The sequence below is a fragment of the Parasteatoda tepidariorum genome, chromosome 1 (assembly GCF_982258835.1).
Source record: "Parasteatoda tepidariorum strain Cologne lab strain chromosome 1, Ptep-v5.0, whole genome shotgun sequence".
In the NCBI taxonomy this organism is placed as follows: Eukaryota; Metazoa; Arthropoda; class Arachnida; order Araneae; family Theridiidae; genus Parasteatoda; species Parasteatoda tepidariorum.
Window position 1 is genome coordinate 114365460 of NC_141755.1, and position 15543 is coordinate 114381002.

Below are 15543 nucleotides of genomic sequence, written 5' to 3' on the forward strand. Positions count from 1 at the left end.
AATTGCTTTTCATCCGTGATACATAAAAATAATTTATGGTAATTAATTAATTTTCAAGTACATTTTTCTTACAAATATTATTGATGGCTGCTTGTGACAAGCTTTTATATATAACAGTTTATTGTGTTAACTTTTTTATATTGGTCTTACTCAAAAAAGTATCAAGTTTAATTCTTTTCTTCTAATAAAAATACTTTGTCGTAATTAATTTTTATTAAAAAAATATTTATCTAAGTTCAATTATGAGACTTCAATTATTTTCTCCGAATATTATAACTTTGGATTTTGACATGCAAATAGTTTCCGATTATTCATACATTTTTTTATTTAGTCATTTTTAAAAATAAAAATGTTTCTGAACAGTAATTTTTTCATAATTTTCTAGTTGGTTTTATAAATGCGTTAATAAAAATTACTTGAAAACTATTGAGTTCCTCATTAAATCATGTTTATAGTTTATGTTTCAAATAAATATTGTGTATTATTAATTTTATTTATTTATACTCTTTCAAAAATGCACCAAATACTTTTTTAAGTTTTTTTTCTCCATTAGGAGTTTCCAAATGCTTTTATAAGAGATCCGACACTGCTTCATTGCATTCTAAGGTATATTTGTTTTTTATTCATTTGTTTTTACTTTAGATTGAAGAATTCATGTAAAAATAAAGAGAAAATATATTTTTATTTAAAATTTGAATTAATTCTTAGAGCAACTTTGTTTCCCCTGTGCATTTTTTTTCACTGTCAAATATTTTTGGCAAATTTTTGCTGCTGCCGCTTTTGTTACATGATAAAAACTAACAAATATTGGAACCCTACTAAACTCAAAATTCACTTTTATTATTGGGATACAAAGTTGAAATGAATTAAATCTTTTGATTTAAGTCATGTTTTAAATCAACTATATATTTTTTTAAGAAAACCACTGATTTGAAATTGATTTTTTTAAATAATTGAGACCATTTATGATTAATCATTAGGTCGAAAATATATTTGTAATTACATTCTTTACTGTGTGATGCTTTTTAAAGTCTGATCTCATTGATAATGAAGGTTTTATCCAAAAATATAAAAATATAAAAGGTTTTATCCAAAGGGTAAATTATTATATTTCTAAATATACTAATAAATAAATAAAATTAGAGACTGAAAGTGGATAAGAGTAGTGTCAAACTGTTAAATTATAATTTTCCACTAACTTTATGCAAAGCAATCGGCTAGAAATTTAACATAGTTCAATTATACCCATTTAATTTTATGTTTATTTGAATGCCTTAAGTGTTTTTAAAACATATTTACTGGCTATTAGTGTTTAAAAACTGATAACTATTTTGATGAAATATAGCCCAGAGAAACTTTCAATAATATTTTTCTTTAATGTGTTCTGATACTAACTATTTTACTCTTCATTAGGTATCTAACTGTCAAATTGCTTCCCTGTCCTTAAATATTTAGATGTTTAGTTTGTAATAATAAATTTTTATTTTATTTTTTGAATAGCATTTGAAATAGAAATATTAATAGTTTTAGCTATATTATTGTTTTAAAATTGCACGTTTAATTCATAACTTATTGTTAATGTATTTTATCAGATAATTTGGCTAGGATATATAATTTTTTTTTTATTTAAATAAAAAAAAAATTCTATTTAAATGAAAATTTGATTTTAAAAAAATTTGGCAACTACGTTGGAATTGTTATTTATTAACATCGCAAAATATACATTTCCTAAATAAAAAATATGGAAGATCAGGGGTGATTGAGCTCCGGAAAAATCCGGATTTTTCGCTAACCGCGTTTTGAAAGTTTCCGCAAATCCAAAGTTCAGAAGTTTCAAGAAATCATCGATCACATTTATATATAAAAATTCTTGTATATTTTATTAAAAAAATTTTCGAACTAGAATTTATACTTGGCATCTCTTTTATTTTTAAATATTTTTTCTGGTGGAATAATAAATGTGATTAGAGATAAAAGTAAACTTACACATAATTATTCATTTAAATTATGTTGCATATAATTCATTTAGAATATCATGTTTTGAAAATTACAATAAATAAAGATAATTTTATTTTATAAAGTAAATATTTAAATTTATAAAGATATTAATTTTTTGAATGATTTTACTCTAGAAATTTTCAGGACTTATGAGTTGGGCTCACAGTCACCCCTGGAAGATCTTTATAAGATTTTTTTTCTCCTTTGCAAACATTTTGTTACCTCTCAGCCACAAGTTTCATAAAACTGTAGCACTATATATGCACAAATCTATGTTAATGTTTGTTAAATGTAAAAGGTGAAAGTGAATTTGAAATATATTATGAACATACATAAAATGAATGTTTTTCTATGTTCACATTTGTGTATAGTGTCTGAAAATATTTATCAGAAGTAAGGTTAACTTTTTACATTGGAAATTTAATTTGCATTGGTTTTTGCATTCAAAACATACCAAAATGTTGCATAAATATGAAAACATCAAATATGTTTGTTGTCGAAAATATTATTATCTTTACTACTGAGTGCTTACATATTTTCATTATTTTAAAACAAAGTGTTTGTTCTCAAAAGGAGGTACGCTGTTCAGTCTTATCATCCAGTCATTTTCATCATTAGTGATAATGCTAAAGTCTTGAAGGTTCTCTTTTTCCTAAGGATCTGCAGTTTTCTTTGAAAATCAAAAATTTTAGGTAAATACTTTTATTGTAATGCTACTTTTATGTGTATTAAACAGAGATAGATCAGGGAACAGATTTTTGACTGATACACTACAATTTTTATGTAATATATTTTTTTCATCACCTAGTATTTTGGATTTGTTTTGTTGGTTTTGTAACATAACGTATTTGAACATGTTTGTTGACCACTATATAAAATATGGTAAATTTTAGGATTTTCAGAATGGAGTGCCTAAAAATGAGCATTTCTCAACTAAAAATACAGTTAACCGATGACAATTGTGAGCCTCCGTTATCTGATTTGACAAAAGTAAACCATTTTTAAACCCTAAGCACTCTCATAATTACAAAAATATACATTTAAAAATTAGAAGATATTGCCAACTAACATCAAATGATTGCTTCCCTATTAAACAAAATTTGGCTTTTTTTTTAAAAAAATTAACACATTTATAAATGCAAAAGAAAAAGTTTCAGTAAACAGTTTTACTGTTTATTTTATTAATGCTTATTTTGTATAAGTATCTAATTTATTTTGTATTATTGAAAACTATGAATTCAACGAATTTTGCTTTAAATCTTTGTGTTTTACATGTTATTAATAATTTTTTTGTTGAATACTTTTTACTTTTTTTTTAGTTTTAATGCAATTGCCCCAACCTTGATGATGAAAGTGCTCACAAAAATTAATAACTCACCAAAGGTAAGGTGTCTCCTGCATTCAACTTCAGATCTCATTGAAGGAGACAAATTAATAAGTTTCATTTCTTTTAAATTTTAGGTGCATTCCTGCTACAAAAAACTAAGCAAGTCTGAAATTGAAAATATTGTTGGGGATTCTTTGGGAGATATACGGAATGCCATAAATTCTATGCAGTTCATGTGCATGTCTTGTACGTTATCTACATAAGGATTCTAATTTTTATAAACATATGATTCTTCATTTTTCGTGTTGCAAAAACACTATGCGTTTGATAAAATTATCTTAGGATTGACTTTATGTTTATTGCATTTTTAGAAATAACTTAGAAACATTGTTTAAGTTTATCATATGATGAACTTCCATTATATGTTAAATGTTATAGACTTTCTTTAATGCATATAATAATGATTCTAATTTTTATGTAATTTTTTATTTTGTGTGTGACAAAAGCACTATGGTTATGATAGGTTTATCTTGGAATTGACTTTTATTTATATTGCATTTTTAAAAATAGCTTAGAAACATTGTTAAATTTTATCATATAATGAACTTCCATTATATAATAGACTTTATAGACTTTCATTAATGCATTTATTAATAATGATTTTTATGTGATTTTTTAATTTGTGTGTCACAAAAGCACTATGGTTTTGATAGTGTTATCTTAGATTTGACTTTTATTTTTATTTAATTTTTTAAAATAACTTAGAAACTTTGTTAAAGTCTATCATATAAAAATAAAGAAACTTTAAAGTTTATTCCCTTAAATGTTTATATATTTATAAGATTTTTTTTTTTTCAGTTAGCACAAAAACTTTTTAAGTGCATGAATAAATTGTTACAGAGTATTGAGTGTTATGAATATTGTTTGCAATCAAAGTATGAAATTGGTTTAAACAAATTTTAAGATAAAAATTTTAGGTTAAAGCTTTAAAATAATAAGTCAAAATGGAAAAGTGCTAGAAGCAGCTAAAACCAAATCTGTCTTATGTAAACAATTGAAATAAAAAATTCGAAACCAAAAATGAGCAAAACTTTAGTTTAGTTAGTACTAAAAACTGTTAGTACAAAAACTTTTAGAGTGCAAAAAAAAAAAAAAATTATTGAGGAGTATTGAGTATTATGAATATTGTTTGCAATCAGAGTATGAAATTGGTTTAAGCAAATTTTAAGATAAAAATTTATGGTTAAATTAATAAGTCAAAATGGTAAGGCTCTGAAAGCAGTTAAAAACCAAATCTGTCTTATGTAAGCATTTGAAACAAAAAGTTAGAACGCAAAAGTAAGCAAAACGAAATTTTAAAGATATGTATGTTAGCAAATTTTTTCGGTTAGCATTTATTAACACACATATGTTTAAAATTTCCTTTTGCTTATTTTTGCTTTCTAACTTTTTATTTCAATTGAATATTGTTTGTTTATAAGGAGTAAAAGATAGCTTTTTAAACTTGCAATACACTTATTACATAGTGATTTAAAAAATTTCAGAAGCTTTTAGAGATATGTTATCTTAAGCATTAAATTTTTTTAATGTTAAAGGAGAAAAAGAAGAAATATGTGAAAAATCTTCAGTCGAAATTAAACATATATATTTTAAGCATAAAAAATATTTGATAAAAAAGAAAAGAAACCTAAATTATTTATTTTTTAAAACAACAGAACTCTATGAACAAACATTTAAAAATATTACATCTAAGTGAAAGATTCCTGAAAGAGAAAAAATATTCTCGTTTAAAAGTGAAAGAGTAAAATTACAAAAATTTATTCAATAATTTTTATTTAAAAATATCCATAAAAAAGAAAAGAAAATGCAGTCAAAGTTCACAGAAATAGGAAAATGACTGAATGACATTAAGGTTGACTTTCAACTAAAGAAATTAAATGTTAACAGAAAAAGTAGAAAAAGAATTTGTTTTTCTTTATTCATTAAGTTTTTGAAATTAAAGTTATATTTTTTTCTGAGATTTTAAAAGCCACTTAATATTTTTTTTGTCATTTCTATTTTAAATAAGAGTGCAAATATTATTTTTATATGAATTTCATGGCTGCTATAGATTCTTGGTTGTCATAATTTAAAACATTTTGAAAATTGTGTGAACTACATGATGAGGAAAAAAAAGCAAAAAAACATAACTTGTAGGATGCTTAGTTTAACACTTCACTTTGTTTCTCTGAATGAGTGATATATTCAGTTTATTGAATGTCTTAATTTATAAAAATACAGCAAAAATCATAAAACAATAATAACATATTGTGTAAGGAAAGATTAATTAAAATTTAAATTGTTTCTTTCTCTTACTTTCAAGAGGTGCCGACCAGACTATGTAGGGGTCAGGGAACTGACCTTGCACCAGAAAAGTTTTGGGTTAGAATCCCATGCAAAGCATGGATGTTCTGTAGTATCTGTCCTTACTGTGAGAGCAACGTTGGCCCACCTGATATGGTACCCCTGAAAGAGTGGCCGACAAATGTGCACTGTAAATATCTAAATTGACAAAATGTTAATATGGGTGGGTATTGGAAATAAAATTAAAAAACTTTTCAGAAGTTTCATATTTATTTTCACATTAAATTTGATGACTTTAACTGCAACTTTTTGCACTTTAAGGATCTTGTATGGGTTAGCATTTCCTTTCGTTGATGTTTATTAATTTTCTTTTTCAATTTTAAAATTATCAATATTTTTTTAAGACTTTAAGAAGCCCTTATCTGTGCAAGGGAGTGTTTCTTCTTCTGAAGATGGTAGTAAAAGGGATTCCTCTCTGTTTCTATTTCATGCATTGGGAAAAATTCTTTACTCCAAGCATAAGTTTAGTTTATTTCCTATGGGATTCAATATTGATTGTGGTACTTGCTAAATAACTTAAATGCTGATATTTATTTTATTTAGGTGATGCATCAAGGAAATCAAATCAAGATGTACTTCCTACTCATCTGAAAATGTTTGAAAAGGATCCTCTCATTTCTTATCCTGAAGTAAAAAATTTAGAAATAAATACTGTCATTATTCAAATCTAAACTGCTTTCAAGTGAAAGCCACATTCCAAATTCTTCTTTTGTTTCACATAAAAAATAGGTTTGTTGTTGTTTCTAAAGCGACTTGCCATACGGGCAAGCCTGCTTGGTGAAACCAAGCAAATTTAAGGCAGAGTGTGTGATTCTTGTTCTTTCAGTGGCGCCATCCTATGGCCAAGAATTCATCTTCAGCCACACGCACGTCACAGCCCGTTTTTTATAGGGCGGACCTATTCATTCATCCACAGATCGTAATTTTTTACCTAAATCAGAGAACGATCGATCTCCAATCCTGTACCCCCAGAGGTATTGATTTGTTATGGGAACATGGAGAACTTTGCGACTCGACAGATTTAATGTGCATCAGTCACCATTTAATACACGGGGAGTCTTCGGCCGGCGGGGTTCGAACTCTCGGACATGGAGCCATCTTCCTACCGACCAATCTATCCTGGCCCATGAGTAATATAGTAATAGTAAAAATAGAGTAAAGAGTTTTATTGATATACACTTATGACATTAAAAGGCCGGGATAGCCTGGTTGACTCACGATTGCGAGAACAGGAATTCGAATCGAGCCATGGATTCTCTGCTTAGTAAATGGTGACTGGTGCACATTAAATCTGTCGGGTCACAAAGTACTCCATGTCCTCATAACAAATTATACCTCTGGGGTTACTTGATAGGAGATTGATCATTCTCTGCTTCAGGTCAAAATTACGATCTGTGGGTGAAAGAAAGATTGTATGAATGGGTCTGCCTTATAAATAGGTGTGACATATGGGCAGTTTTGTCAAGGACCAGTAACCAATCACCCCAGATGGCGTTGTAAAATGTCCTAAAAATTTAAAAATACCCAAAATTTTAAATATGTATAAGTATTATAAAATAGTACAAAAGTTAAATAATGTATAGGAAATGTTGCTTTAATACTTTTTAATATTTTATTATCAAGAAATTAATAATGTGCTGATAATTGAAAGAAGGATGAACAATTGTACTATTAATTTACCATTAAACTGATTTTTGTGTTCCTAATCTTTCTTGTACTTTTGTGCGTACTTCTTTTTTTGTTTATCCTTTGTCATTATTTTTAAACCATGCACATTAAAATTTTTAAATAATTTGTATTCAAATTCACCAAACGTACTGGTTGATCGAGTTCAGTAATAAGTTACTACATTCAACAAAGGGGTTTAGTTCTAAAATTAAATCTTAATCTTTTTGTTTTGGTTTAACATTGATTTTCATATTACCATCTCACACATTCAGTTATAAAATTTGATATTAGAATGTAACCAAATTGAAACTAGTAAAATTCACAAATAACCCTAAAACAAACCCCTAAAAACAAATTCCCCTAAAATACCCACTGAAGATAAAACATCCCCCTAAGTTTCGGGGTAAAACACCTAATTTGGCAACACTGCATATGGGTGTGACAGAAGTCAAAATTCTTGGGCATAGACTAGAAAACAAGAACAATCACACCTCCAGTGCCTTAATGGTCAACAGCATGGAATTTTAAAAAAAAAAAAAATTAAATGAGGACTAATAAGAAGTGCTTTACCAGCATTAAGAACTTATATGGACCTATAATTTCTCAAACTGTCAGTATTATGTTCTGAAAAAGATTTTGTCCTCTCCCACTATTACATTTGATTTCAAGTGTTTCTTATATGATGTCATCTTTTGTGCCATACAATGCATTTGTTATGTGAGGTTTTTGTTAAAACAATGTATTCTAGTCAAATTAGATACTTTTTCCCACCCAACAAGTATTCATCCTGAGCTTTTGACTTACAAATTTTTGCGCCTTCGATTCTAGGCTTCTTCTTAGAGTCGAATATACAGGTATTTATCTATATAGTCAACACTTGATATGGGGACTCGTACGGTGTGGTCTAAATGAAATTACTCTTCTAAACATGAAGTTGCTGCATCATAAGTACCTAAAATTACAGCAAGTATTTACTCATAAATGCACAACTTATTTTGACAAAAATATTATTCTTCTGCTATTCTATCTACTTTGTTCTAAATTTTTAATTTCTCTTCTAAGCATATGTTGTTATGCTGATTACTAAAATACATTTCTGCTAAATAACATGCGTCCAGATAGCTCTTAAATCTAAGCAATACTAAAATCAAGAAGAATACAAATACCTCAAGTTTTATCTTTTAAAAAAAACTTAACAAAAAGAGAGAGTTCAAACTAGAAAAATATGAGTCATGAATTTATTGAATCCTTTTTAAAGAAATTTACTAATGGTATTAATGTATTGCAAGCAGAAGACTTTTCTGTTTTGATGTGATTTTCTTATAAGCATCTGGCTAGCCTCATGTCTAATTGTCTTCAACAGCTAGGTTAGAAAAAATATTTTCTAGCTTTAGATTTTTTTTCAATCCAAGCTGTGCAAAGGCACTAACAGCGCAGAAAAGTTACTTTTATGTTCAAATATTTTAACGAAAAGAAATGAGTGAATTAGTGTGGTTTTAAAATGTTAGTAAAATAAAAATGACCTGATACTTGAGCCAGATTCTGATGTATCGGTGACAGTAAAAACATTTAACGTTTGAGAACTTTTTCTTCTCTTTGCCAATATTTTGTTTAATTTTTATATTGAAAATATACTAAAATTTTGCATGTATATGAAAACATCAGATATTTTTGTTTTCAAAAATATTATGATCTTTACTACTACTGAGAGCTTTCATATTTTTGTTAATTTAAAACAAAGTGTTTGAAAGAGCAAAAATGTTTAACACTTATTTTGGATGTGATTTTCTTATAAAAAAATTAAACAAAAATGTCATGTTTTATTGGAATGAGCATTCAAACTTTCTAACAGACATTAAAATAACATTTTGTCTATGGAATAGATGTATTGGTTGCAATGCTATATCTGCCTAGTCTCCAGTTTTTTAACGAACACTCCTGTACTTTACAACTATCTCCTGTTATTCTCAAATTTTTCCGTATTTGCTGACAAAAATTTTTTTCAAAAATTGTTGATAAAATAACCGCTTAAGGCAAAAATACTTCTCTTTTTCCTCAACGGATAGTGCTATTGCCAGTACTGCATAATGTTTAGTGTTAATAGCTGTTGATAGTTAGTGGTTTTCCTCTCCATCTGGCACAAATGCGAGTTAGTTCCATCAAAAAGTTCTCCCGGAAGGTAAATTCCTTCCAATACTTGATCCAGGATTTCCCTTGTCTTCTGGGTTGGGTTCAAAATTACAAGGCTACGGAGTCGAATATTAGTAACCATATACCCAGGATTGGGTTGGCTGTTTAACAACAGTTATAGAATAGTTTAAGTAATTATAAATAATGGTTTTAAAAAAAATCTTCTTTAGATTAAGATTTATATACATATGTTTTACTTCGCTAAATGTAAGTGTTTTTTTTTTAATTTCAATTTTGAATTTTTCTTTTTGACTTACATGATTATGCATAATGTTTCAAAACATTACTCATAGCCTAAAAAATGTCGCTAGTAAAATTTCCACTATTTTATTTCTCCAATGTTGGCAGGTATGCAATGCATTCTGTATTTAATAATTATCACTTTAATTCATTTGCTGATGTTTACTAATCTTGTATTGTATTATTTTAGGAAGTGTTTGATAAAACATCTATTTCTGCCGAAGCTTTTACTTTGTTTTTGCAAGAGAATTATATTCCCTTTGTTGATGATATTGAAGCTAACTTTGAATGTGCACATTGGTTAAGTGAAGCTGATTACGTCAGCACTCTATGGAATGTATGTATCACTTTTTTTTAAACTACTAATAATTTATTTAAAAACTTTGAGAAATAGTGTTCTATTTCTTATGTATCTTTTAGTTCACAAATTTGAAGAGTGGGAACAATAACCCCCAAAATAATTCTCTTTTTAAAACCAAATACTTTGTTTTTATATTTACATTAGCTTAAATTTCAATGGAGTGCCCATTAGCTTGTGCAAACTTTCCTCAATTATAAAGTAGGGCAAAATTTTCAATACCCAAAGGCTCTATGATTGAGGAATTTTTTCCTTAGTCCGTAGGGCACTGGATCCATGTTCAAGAGGTTCTGGGTTCGGTCCCTGCCGGCCAAAGACTTTCCGTGTAGTAAGTGTTGACTGATGCACGTTAAATCTGTCGTGTCACGAAGTTCTCTATGTTCCCATAACAAATCATTCCTATGGGGGTACTGATCCAGAAATTTCCTTGTTTTCTGGATTGGTTCAAAATTGCAAGGCTACGGAGTTCAACATTAGTAGTTGTAAACCCAAAATTAAAACGGCTGTTCAACGACGGTTATGAAATAAAATAAAATGTTGTATGTTGAGCCGCAATGACTCAGGGGATAGAGCATTCGCCTTCCAATGAGGTGAACCGGGCGCAAATCCCAGCAATGACTGGTTGATACAACTCCGAATCTTGCTTGCACCAACCACAGTGCTGACGTGATATATCCTTAGTGGTAGACGGATCATGGGTTACTGTCCCATTGCCATCAGCCTGTTCCTGGGGGTTCTAGTGGTCTTCCTCTCCATGTAATGCGAATGAGGGTTAGTTTCATCAAAAAGTTCTCCCGGAAGGTAAATTCCTTCCAATACTTGATCCAGGAGTTCCCTTGTCTTCTGGATCGGGTTCGAAATTACAAGGCTATGGAGTTGAACATTAGTAGTCCTAAGCCCAAAAATTGGGTCGGCTGTTCAACAACGGTTAAAAAATGAAATAAAAGGAATTGTTGTATGTTCATTAAAGAAACCATTTGGCTGAATCAAATTCTTGTTTCTAAATCAATTTGTTTCATGTCAAAGGTTTTATTGGGACGTTAAATTTTTTTCTGGAACAGAAAGTCATGTGACATTTGATTTATTTAATATACTCCAGTCCCTAATCTTGGAATCACTTGTTCTAGTTGAATTTTTATTTTTTCTGTGCCATGTGTAATTTAGTTAAGTAAATTCTTAGCTGTATAATTTGTCTCATATTCATATGTCTGAAGATATGCATTATATTTTTCTTCCTTTCTAAAAATTTTCGAATTAGTCTTAAGGTTATTAAAATTAAATTTAATCTTTATTTCCTAAAGAAAGACTTAAAGAAAAAGTAATCACATAAAAATTATTATTTCTTGCTCTTCTCTTTTATCTAAAGATGAAATGATCTTTGCCTTTATTTGCCTTTATTTCAAAATATTTAAAGAACAACTTATTTAGATATTTAATTTATTTATTCATTTTTTTTTGTGGGGATCTGGATTAAACTGTTTTTTTTTCTTCATAATTTTCAGGGTTCCCGTAGCTCAGGGTAAACTTGGAATTGTTAGGGAATTTTTTTTTACTCTAAAAATCAGGAAATAGTCAGAGAACGCTGCATTTTCGTTATAAAAACTTGGAAAATTTCTATATCATGCCTGGAAAATAACCAGTCTTAAAATTGTCCGTAACAGTAATCAGTTATTGAGATTAAAGTTAAATAATTCTGACATCTATTATTCGTTATAAAAATTGCACATTTTTGTCAAACTGAAATAATCCCATCCTCATTTAATGACATTTTTTTACACAAAAAATCAAATATTTCACATTACAGATAAAAGTATCAAAGTTTTCTGAGGAAAATATGATCTTGATTTTCATTGAAATTTACCTGGTATACCTTAAAAAGTCACAAAATTTTTTTTTTTTTAACTTTAATGGAAACCTTGATTTTGCGGTGAACCGCAATTAGCAACTGATGAAAAGAGTACTGATTTGAATATCTTAAAAATTTCAAAAATCTCAAGCAATTTTCTAAGTAATTTTTGTATTTTTTAAAAGAAATCACAAAAGGTTAGCGTTTTTCGCAAATTTTATTTTGTAGTCTCGTCTATTTTTTCCGACATCATTTTTAATAAATCTTGTTTTATAATATAAAATGAAACTTGTGGAAAGACCCTTATCATTTTGAGATTTCTTTATTTAACTTAGATAATTTTCATTAGTTGCCAAAATACAATTCATTACAAAAATATGAATTTTTTTTTAATTTTCTGTGTGTGCGCAATATAAGCGAGCTACTTTAAATACTCATATCTTAAGTAGTTTTTATTGATTTTTTTTTTCAAATTTTAAATCCATATTTTTGTAACTAATTTTGAATTTCTCTGGCAATTTTGTTTAATTATATTAGATATTGAAGTTATAAAAAAAAATTTAAAAAACATACGACAAATAAATTTTTTTTTTTAAATGTCTATAACTCCATAAATATTTAGTTAGGTTCATGAAATTTTATGCTGTAATTGCAAATAACAACCAAAATAATCTATACAAGATTCTTGATTGTCTTTCTGGCATAGGGTGTTAAAAAATCCTTTTTTTTTTTGTAATTTATTGTTGGTTTCTCAAACTTCTGAAAGCTTTATAGCTAAGTATTAAAAAAAATCTCATGAACTAAAATCCTTGAGAAATTTTAAAAAAAGTCAAAAGCTGAAATTGTCTCTACCATTATTCTAAGGTAAATTATGTATATATCTATATATATATTTGTTTCAGAGTCGTGACACAATGAATGATTTTATGGTGTCTCTGGCGTCTAGCGGTCTGATGTTCAATTTGTCCTCTGTGAATAATAGGAGGTGGAGAGCACTGCACAAACCTCAATTTTACGAAAATTTATCTAAGGTATATATGAAGATTCTTTGATTGAGCCAAAATTATTGTTTTGTAATTTTGTATCTGCTTTCATTTTTTTAAAATTTTATTTATTTATTATTTCTTTTTTTATCTTACAGCAAAGGCGGTTGCAAAAATCTCTGAAGTATGCTTTTAGTGGTAAGACTTTATTTTAATAGTTACTTTGTTCCTATTTTTTATTTTTTTAAAGCAAAATTATAAACTTGCTTCCAGCATTACCACTTAGTAAAAATATCTTAACTTCACTGTACTTATGTGAGTAGTTGAAGATTAATTGCAGTTTTGTAAAATGAATTTTGTTTTCTATGTTTTAATACATGGTGCATAGAGTTTTTAAAAAGTGCTTAAAGGATCTTCGATTTTCTTTTTTTAAAGGCCCTTAAGATGCTTTTTTTATTCAGTGTTTTTAAAGACTGCTTAATTTTCCCTTTTCAAAAATTTGATTTTTTTTCTTTACTTTGTTGATTTTTGCCGCATATTATGCAGAAGCGTGTTTTTCACATTATTCTATTCAACATTTTCACAATTCATTAAACCACAATCCATTTCGATGTACCCTCGATCCATAGCGTATGAAAGTGCCAATCATTTTACTTGTTTGATGAAATACTTGCGGGTCTGCAAGCGATTCTTCTGAGCTGGGCTCACTGACATTCTTGCTCTCTCATGTGCAACTTTGCTACATTTTGCTAGATATTCTCAATTTTAGACTTCATTCTCCACCACCTGATATCAGACTGGAAAAACTCTTGATCTTTTTATAAAAGCTAATATAATCAAGAAAAGAGTTCGTTGTCAGAAACTGGTTATTTTATCATGATCATGTAAAATTTGAAAATTATTTTGCATTTTGTTAATGTATATAGTGATTAAAAATATATTTTTAACTCTTAAAAGGTGCTTATTTATTGTTGGAAGATTTGGCAACGCTTCCTGCAGTAATAATACAGTCAATGCTTCATTGCTGTCTAAACTGTTATGTTGTGAGTTTTGAAAACAGTATAACTGTAAATATTCATTAAATTCTCTCAAAATAGTTTTTTTTTTCTTGGAAAGAAATTATAGTTTTATTTTTTTCTAATAATAAAAGAGACACTATGTTACAATGCCACAATTCAAAGAGAAACCAAAGCCAAATCCAAAAGCCACTAATTCTTCCATGCATTATAGTTGATATAAAATTTGATTGGGCATAAATAACCTAATTTTCTAAAAAGTTTCATTCTGCTCAAAATCTTTTAAAATAACCTAACAGTTACTATAGATTACAATTCTCAGAGAAAATATTTCTAGGTTTTTTTTTCATTATTAGGAAGCATTGATCTTCCTAGAAAGCTTTAACTTTTTTAGACTTTGGAAATTTTTAACTAGATTCTTAGATCCACCTAAAATATTCAAAATTTGCATTTGTATGTTTTTAAACTTTTTCAGAAGTTTAAACTTCTTGAGAAGGCCAAGGCCCACCCTTGGCTGTCGAGCCATTGATGATGATGATGATGTTTTTAAAATGGGTATTCATAAAGCTGCCAACTCTCCAGGATTATGACTACTGGATTTTGTCATTTTTTTTCCCAGGTCTACTGGTATAATAAAAATTCTCCTGGTTTTCGTACATTTTAGAAAATTCCCTATAATTGATTAAGTTTTTGAAAAATATCCTTAATCGGAATAGAATTTTTACACAATTTATCACTTGCTTGAATACTTAAATAAGTATTGCTAGTGCATAATGGAACGAGCCTCACTTATTGTAATTAGTTTAAAGCTTTTCTTTTTTCTGAAAATTTAAGTTTGCTTTATTCTGTACTTAAATAGTAAAATCTTTTAATCATCAATAATGATTTACTTGTCTTTTTAAAATAGAAGTTAAAAATAATAAAAAGAAACATTTCAAATTCATTTAATATTAATCATAAATGGAAAATATTGCAGACTATTTATTAGTGTAATAAAGTTTTATAGTGTAATAAACTTTATTAGTGTAATAAAGTTTTTGTATTGTGATGACTATAAAAATCCCAAACTTCCCAAAACGGTTAAAAAATTATGGAACAGTTATAAAATTTTTATTTTTTCTTAAAATCTACTGGATTTATTCCTATCCATGTTGGCAGCTATGGGTATTTATGGTTATGAAATGTTGGTAACTTTTTAATTTACATTTTATTGTTCAACTTGGATATTTTTTATAGCTTAGGAATTAAGTGCATTGCCTATTCTTTTCAGGCTCTTCTCTTAGTATGAGACAGCTACAAGTTGACTTAGTTCCTTATCTTTCAAAATTACAAATAAGGAATTTAAATCCTGGTATTAACACTTTAATATTCTATTTGGAAAAAAAACATAATAAATAGATTAAAAATATTTGTTACAATTTTTATTTTTATTTTAGCTCATGTAACACTAACAAAAGAATTAAGGAGATATGAAAATAAAAAAGTTTTTTAGGTAATTAATTATCATTTTATGT

The 15543-nt window shown here is 27.8% G+C and overlaps 1 protein-coding gene across 6 annotated transcripts in view; it reads left to right on the forward strand.

The window, feature by feature from the left end:
• Window positions 1–15543, forward strand: part of LOC147816750 (cell cycle checkpoint protein RAD17-like) — a 37951-nt gene that overhangs the window by 15827 nt on the left and 6581 nt on the right. For 3 of the 6 annotated variants that reach the window (XM_087150658.1, XM_087150669.1, XM_087150675.1), the window contains 9 exons: window positions 2572–2690; window positions 3318–3381; window positions 3460–3571; window positions 6272–6357; window positions 10017–10163; window positions 12933–13061; window positions 13172–13211; window positions 15300–15380; window positions 15466–15521. In XM_087150658.1, the coding sequence (XP_087006784.1) occupies window positions 3343–3381; window positions 3460–3571; window positions 6272–6357; window positions 10017–10163; window positions 12933–13061; window positions 13172–13211; window positions 15300–15380; window positions 15466–15521 (690 nt within the window). In that variant the 5' untranslated portion in view covers window positions 2572–2690; window positions 3318–3342. Of the gene's footprint in view, window positions 1–553; window positions 607–2571; window positions 2691–3317; window positions 3382–3459; window positions 3572–6271; window positions 6358–10016; window positions 10164–12932; window positions 13062–13171; window positions 13212–15299; window positions 15381–15465; window positions 15522–15543 lie in introns of all 6 variants that reach the window. The other 3 variants (XM_087150679.1, XM_087150685.1, XM_087150687.1) reach the window with 3 other exon arrangements.